Source organism: Acipenser ruthenus, chromosome 33 (assembly GCF_902713425.1).
Source record: "Acipenser ruthenus chromosome 33, fAciRut3.2 maternal haplotype, whole genome shotgun sequence".
In the NCBI taxonomy this organism is placed as follows: domain Eukaryota; kingdom Metazoa; phylum Chordata; class Actinopteri; order Acipenseriformes; family Acipenseridae; genus Acipenser; species Acipenser ruthenus.
Genome location: NC_081221.1, coordinates 462,285 through 469,697, shown reverse-complemented (window position 1 = coordinate 469,697; position 7,413 = coordinate 462,285). Strand labels below are relative to the sequence as shown.

General features: G+C 45.1%; 1 protein-coding gene across 3 annotated transcripts in view; it reads left to right on the top strand.

Annotated features, from left to right (window-relative positions):
* The first annotated feature begins 1,267 nt into the window (after positions 1 to 1,267).
* Positions 1,268 to 7,413, top strand: part of LOC117433350 (rap guanine nucleotide exchange factor-like 1) — a 13,459-nt gene continuing 7,313 nt past the window's right edge. The window contains exons 1-2 of one of the 3 annotated variants that reach the window (XM_034055523.3): positions 1,268 to 2,708; positions 7,257 to 7,335. In XM_034055523.3, coding sequence (XP_033911414.3) covers positions 2,246 to 2,708; positions 7,257 to 7,335 — 542 coding nt within the window. In that variant the 5' untranslated portion in view covers positions 1,268 to 2,245. The remainder of the gene's footprint in view (positions 2,709 to 7,256; positions 7,336 to 7,413) is intronic. The other 2 variants (XM_034055524.3, XM_034055521.3) reach the window with 2 other exon arrangements.

The window sequence follows — 7,413 nt, the reverse complement described above, 5'->3', positions numbered from 1 at the left end:
TTTTTTTTTTTTTTTGGTTGATTTTCTATTAATTTATTTCTCGGGGGAGGGGTGTGTGTGTGTGTGCGTGTGTGGCAGTGGTTAAACAGATGGAGCCTGCTGGCAAAAATATCAACCTCCAAATAGATGAAACCAGATGAGCTGCAGGTGCGTGGGTGCGTCAGTGTCTGTGTACTCCACTTTAGGAGAACTGCCCTGGGCTGGAGGGAGCACCCTTTCTCTTAGAGGAGATTGAGGGGTGGAGGGAGCAGTTCAGTCTCCATGTCCCAAGCCTGCTGTGGGCTGGAGGGAGCACCCTTTCTCTTAGAGGAGATTGAGGGAGGGAGGGAGCAGTTCAGTCTCCATGCCCCAAGCCAGCCCTGGGCTGGAGGGAGCACCCTTTCTCTTAGAGGAGATTGAGGGAGGGAGGGAGCAGTTCAGTCTCCATGCCCCAAGCCAGCCCTGGGCTGGAGGGAGCACCCTTTCTCTTAGAGGAGATTGAGGGAGGGAGGGAGCAGTTCAGTCTCCATGCCCCAAGCCTGCCCTGGGCTGGAGGGAGCACCCTTTCTCTTAGAGGAGATTGAGGGAGGGAGGGAGCAGTTCAGTCTCCATGCCCCAAGCCTGCCCTGGGCTGGAGGGAGCAGTTCAGTCTCTGCGAGACTGGCTTTGTCGTTCTTAAAGGGAAAGCACAGTCACTTGAACCCTTCTTGGTGCAGGTGTAATAACAACCAGAGCTCTCTCTTTTCTTGTGTGGGTGCGTTGCTGTGTTACACTGCACTGCATTGCAGGCAATGACACCCTGTACAAACACCAAGGACATTACTGCAATGCAAGCATCAGAACCAACAACACCGCTAAAAACTAGTACTAAAAAACTCGAGCGTACTCCACTGCAGTATCCTGGAGACAGTCGCTCTGCAGTATATTTGAGCTAATTAATTAGAGTGAGGAATTTCAGAGGGCTGTATTGCATCAATATCGGGGTCTGCAATATATTATAAATGCATTTCAGAGGGCATTATCACATCAATATCAGGGTATATATATATATATATATATATATATATATATATATATATATATATATATATATATATATATATTTTCTTGCATTACCAGTAGTAGCTTTGTATCTGTTTGTGCAGAGGTATCTGCAGTAATCCAATCGTAATCGGATTGCAAAATGCTTTCTTAAATCTGCTGCTTACAAAAAACTAAAAAAAAACAAAGCTGTGCGGTGATTAAGGAGTTCAAAAAACCGGTGTGGCTGGGCTTGGGGGAAGCACTGAAGCGGATTTTAACCGTTAACACTGCTGCCTAGCTGCTGCAGCCGCGGCCGATGCTGTTGTAAATATATATATTAATGAAGAAATACAGCTGCTCCTCCTCCTCGTTTGTGTGTGTAAGACGAGAGGGAAGAGTTGTCAGCCTGCCAGGACGGTAGCTGCTGTGCTAGCCGGTCTGCATCAGTCTGAATTGAAACCCGATCTCCACAGCAAATGTGGGAGGCGCCATGGGCACGCTTCGACTCATGAGGTGCCGGGGGAGAGAGACAGTGAGGGGAACACCAACACTGCCAGCTAATATCCATTAGTCACTGAAGATCAGAAATCAAAGCACAGCTTACCTGTGCAAAGGGAAAGAAGGATACATACAAAACAAAGCGACTGGCTCCTTGCCGGCTTGAACTGCCACGCCGCCGTGTTCCAGCGCTTGGATTTTTTTAAAAAAATATTTATTATAATTTTATTTCAGTAGTAATATAGGCAGCAAACAGCAACAGACTGTTTTAGAAGCTCGTGTTTTTTGTGATTGTTTTTTTTTTTTTTTTTAAACCGCCCACTCACTGTCGCTGCATGGAAAAGGAAAGCCTGGTCCGTGCCGGAATAACTAAGGCACTAAAACTCAAGTAAACACGCGATGAGGAACAAGAAGGGACGTCAAGTGAAAGATTATTATCTGGGGTAAAAAACCGGTTCTGTACAATAGAACGAGCGCTGTGCTGGTTTATTATGTAGTGTTTACTTGACGCCATAGTAGATACAGTATATACCGTTTTTTTTGTTTGTTTGTTTTTTATGGACAATAAAGTGGGTTCCACAAACGTTTTTCCGTGAGAACATCATCTAAATTGAGGATTTATTATTATTATTATTATTATTATTATTATTATTAATAATAATATAGTGATTGATGTTATTATGTGTTATTAATTATTGAGTTATTATAATAATAATAATATTTGCCGACCCCCCAAAAATAAAGTATGCCGGCTGGAATTAAACCGTTGGAAAAGTTCTTGAAGAAGCAGACCTCGGCTCTGAGCCGCGCGGGGGGCTTCGGGGAGAAGGGGGGGAGCGGGGGACCCCGAAGGAGATCCAGCGTCTCCCGCGTCCTTCCCTTCTTCAGGGACCTGTCACCGGAGTCAGCCCAGCCGCCGCAGGAGGTGTTCAGCCCGGACGCGGACGAGGCTCCGTCCTGGCCGCCAGGGTCTGGAGCTCCCGCTCCCGCCGCCGCCGCCGCGGCGTCCTCGTCCTCCTCCCGCTCCGACTCGCGGAGCCCCTCGCTCTCGAGCGACGAGCAGGGCGCCCCCGAGGGCAGCCTCGAGACCCCAACCGCCACTGCCGCCTCGGGGGGGCCGCCGCTCGCGCCGGACACACCTGAGAACCTGGTGCTCGCGCTGCTGGACGGCGTCACGGGGAGCAAGAGACAGGGCGGGAAGAGCGCGGGTAAGTTTAAAATCTTCAGATTATTCAAATCTTCAAACGGGATAAAAAAAAAAAAAAACCCTCAAGGTAATAAATATACACCTCATTTTTCAAAGGGGGCGTCCTGTCAAGGAGGCTGGCTATGGGGTAACCTCATTCTGTTCGACCCATGATTAATGAACATCGCCTTATACTCCAGTGTGTATGTATAGGTATATAGGCTACAGTGTGTGTCTCTCTCTCTCTCTATCTCTCTATCTATCTATCTATCTATCTATCTATCTATCTATCTATAATTAATTCTAGAATGTATCTAATTAAAATAGATGCCTGTGGTGTTGTAAGTAGTCGCTAATTGTACAGTGGTGACAATCCACCACTATAGTGAAGGAAAAAAAAAGCAACTGATTAAACTGAAAACTCATTAATTTAATAATAATAATAATTATTAAAATAGTTTTTTTTTTTTTTTAATTTTAGATATAGATATATAATGTTTTGTATACTATCTTTAAATGGAGGGAGCCGAAACGTTGTAGCTCATTAAAACGGTGCTTTTTTCAGTTTGCCAGTTATTCTCATTATAGCCAACCCATTATAAAACACGAGTTTCAAGCCGGATGGCCATAATGTGTGATATCGATAAGTGTACAATATACTCTACAGAATATATCGTATTTGATATTGTTTGTAGCTCCCCTGTGTGTGTGTGTGTGTGTGTGTGTATATATATATATATATATATATATATATATACATATATATATATATATATATATATATATATATATATATAATCTTGGTAAATAATCAATTGTTTTAATCAGTAAAAAAAAAAAAAAAAAAAAAAAGGAAACCTGTGTCATGTGTAACTCGTGTGCATGTTTAATCCGGGGGTACAGTGAACGAATACATTAAACATTAAATAAGAACACAAAAAGCACATTCATTCATTACAATAGTTACAAGTGGAGTAGCACTGTTCTGGCGAAATCACATTTGGTATTTAGGCTTTTTGTATTTTTTGTCATTCTGTTGCAATCACCAAGTTAGCTACTTAAATATTAACCAACCTGTCTGTCTGTCTGACTGTCTGTATATTATATGTAGTTCCCTATTATAAGCTCAGCAAAAATTAGCTCTGCAGTGTTGAGAGGGGAGATCTCTTTCCTATAGACCTCTATACAGCTCTGCAGTGTTGAGAGGGGAGCTCTCTTTCCTATAGACCTCTATACAGCTCTGCAGTGTTGAGAGGGGAGCTCTCTTTCCTATAGACCTCTATACAGCTCTGCAGTGTTGAGAGGGGAGCTCTCTTTCCTATAGACCTCTATACAGCTCTGCAGTGTGGAGAGGGGAGTTCTCTTTCCTATAGACCTCTCTACAGCTCTGCAGTGTTGAGAGGGGAGCTCTCTTTCCTATAGACCTCTATACAGCTCTGCAGTGTGGAGAGGAGAGTTCTCTTTCCTATAGACCTCTCTACAGCTCTGCAGTGTTGAGAGGGGAGATCTCTTTCCTATAGACCTCTATACAGCTCTGCAATGTTGAGAGGGGAGATCTCTTTCCTATAGACCTCTATACAGCTCTGCAGTGTTGAGAGGGGAGCTCTCTTTCCTATAGACCTCTATACAGCTCTGCAGTGTTGAGAGGGGAGTTCTCTTTCCTATAGACCTCTCTACAGCTCTGCAGTGTTGAGAGGGGAGATCTCTTTCCTATAGACCTCTATACAGCTCTGCAGTGTTGAGAGGGGAGCTCTCTTTCCTATAGACCTCTATACAGCTCTGCAGTGTTGAGAGTGGAGTTCTCTTTCCTATAGACCTCTATACAGCTCTGCAGTGTTGAGAGGGGAGTTCTCTTTCCTATAGACCTCTATACAGCTCTGCAGTGTTGAGAGGGGAGATCTCTTTCCTATAGACCTCTATACAGCTCTGCAGTGTTGAGAGGGGAGCTCTCTTTCCTATAGACCTCTATACAGCTCTGCAGTGTTGAGAGGGGAGCTCTCTTTCCTATAGACCTCTATACAGCTCTGCAGTGTTGAGAGGGGAGTTCTCTTTCCTATAGACCTCTATACAGCTCTGCAGTGTTGAGAGCGGAGTTCTCTTTCCTATAGACCTCTATACAGCTCTGCAGTGTTGAGAGGGGAGATCTCTTTCCTATAGACCTCTATACAGCTCTGCAGTGTTGAGAGGGGAGCTCTCTTTCCTATAGACCTCTATACAGCTCTGCAGTGTTGAGAGGGGAGCTCTCTTTCCTATAGACCTCTATACAGCTCTGCAGTGTTGAGAGGGGAGTTCTCTTTCCTATAGACCTCTCTACAGCTCTGCAGTGTTGAGAGGGGAGATCTCTTTCCTATAGACCTCTATACAGCTCTGCAGTGTTGAGAGGGGAGCTCTCTTTCCTATAGACCTCTATACAGCTCTGCAGTGTTGAGAGTGGAGTTCTCTTTCCTATAGACCTCTATACAGCTCTGCAGTGTTGAGAGGGGAGTTCTCTTTCCTATAGACCTCTATACAGCTCTGCAGTGTTGAGAGGGGAGATCTCTTTCCTATAGACCTCTATACAGCTCTGCAGTGTTGAGAGGGGAGCTCTCTTTCCTATAGACCTCTATACAGCTCTGCAGTGTTGAGAGGGGAGCTCTCTTTCCTATAGACCTCTATACAGCTCTGCAGTGTTGAGAGGGGAGTTCTCTTTCCTATAGACCTCTATACAGCTCTGCAGTGTTGAGAGCGGAGTTCTCTTTCCTATAGACCTCTATACAGCTCTGCAGTGTTGAGAGTGGAGTTCTCTTTCCTATAGACCTCTATACAGCTCTGCAGTGTTGAGAGGGGAGATCTCTTTCCTATAGACCTCTATACAGCTCTGCAGTGTTGAGAGGGGAGATCTCTTTCCTATAGACCTCTATACAGCTCTGCAGTGTTGAGAGGGGAGTTCTCTTTCCTATAGACCTCTATACAGCTCTGCAGTGTTGAGAGTGGAGCTCTCTTTCCTATAGACCTCTATACAGCTCTGCAGTGTTGAGAGGGGAGTTCTCTTTCCTATAGACCTCTATACAGCTCTGCAGTGTGGAGAGGGGAGTTCTCTTTCCTATAGACCTCTATACAGCTCTGCCTCTGCATCTGTCAGTCAGAATTGCGTTCGAAATAAAGAATTCTGTCCTGAAGCAGGGGTGGAAAATGACTCTGGTTGCATAGCGGTGTGATCCAGTCCTGGTTTCACTGTGAGTTTAATAATAAGACACACTTGTGCTTGTTAGGTATTCACACTGTGGGCTATTCAAGCTGGCAGTAAAACCTGGAATGGGTGAAAGTGCTGTGCAACGGGAGTCTGATTCCCATCCATGCAGTTGTGTTTAGTGGCGGGACATTTTAACTGAATGCACATGGGGCTGTTGCTCTGGGCATCTGCTAAATGTTAGGGCTGTGTGTGTGTGTGTGGGGGGGGGGGGGGGTGTCTGTTATATAATGAAGCTATTATAGGCACAAAGCTGGTGATTCATTTAGAAGCTTACTGGAGCATCTGTTAATGTTATAGAGGAAGGGACAGGGGAGGGCTTGAAATCTGCTTTGAAATCTGCGTCTGCTACAGGTGAGGGAAGGAGCCCCCCTAACTCCCCTAAAAACAGGCATTTCCTCCCACAGCAAGGTGCCAGGGATCATTTAGGTCTGGACTGTTACTCATTAAAAAAAAAAAAAAAAATGACGGAAGGAATGAATGATTTGGGGGCGTGTTTTAAGAGTGGAGAAGATTGCACCAGCCACAGCAGGGATGGAAATAAGACTCCCATTGCATAGCAGTCTGATCCATTCCTGTTTTTACTAGGAGTTTAATAAGACACACGCCTGAGCTTGTTAGCTAGACACACTGTGGCTAATCAAGTTTTTGCTCCGGTTTAATGTAAAAAAAATTGTATTTAGTAAAACTGTTTTTGGAAAGTAACCAGGGTGTGTGGGAGTGAGTTTTTGGGTGTTTAGTATTCTGTCTGCAGTGATTTTGTGAAATGCATTCTCCCCCTCACAGCCCTGGAGTGGAGAGTTAAGAGCGATTAGACCTGTTATTTAAAAAAAAGAAAAAAAAAGGTGTTTTTGACCCCTGCCTACTTCAACACCCCTGACACACTGCAAAACCCACACGCACCCACACTCGCTCACACACACACACACACACACACACACGGAGAGAGACATTCTCACACACACACGGAGAGAGACATTCTCACACACACACACGGAGAGAGACATTCTCACACACATGCTGGGACACACACAGAGACATTCTCACACACACGCTGAGACACACACACACAGACAGACACACTCTCGTGCACACTGAGAGGCACCCTGAATGCTCACAATATTGCATGGGTGGATTCATGATAAATAGTCATATACATTTTGTGCAATAATCATGGCAATAAAGACCATGTGAATTTGAATTTGAGCTACAGACAGAGTCAGACAGACAGACAGTGTGATAGTATCTATAGTGGATGGGGTAAGCAAGGGGCACATTAAGTTGCAGTCTGGATTAACCTACGTGTGTTGTTTTTTGTTCTCCTCACTCTCTCTCTCTCAGAAATCCTGCTTGATGACTTCATGCTCACTCACCCCATTTTCCTCTCTGCAGACAAGCTGCAGCAGGTCCTCCTGCAGGAGTATCCTTCCCACAATGCCACACCCCGCCCTGACGCCTGTCACAGCGAGGGAGGGGGCGGGACATCCGGATACTTTCC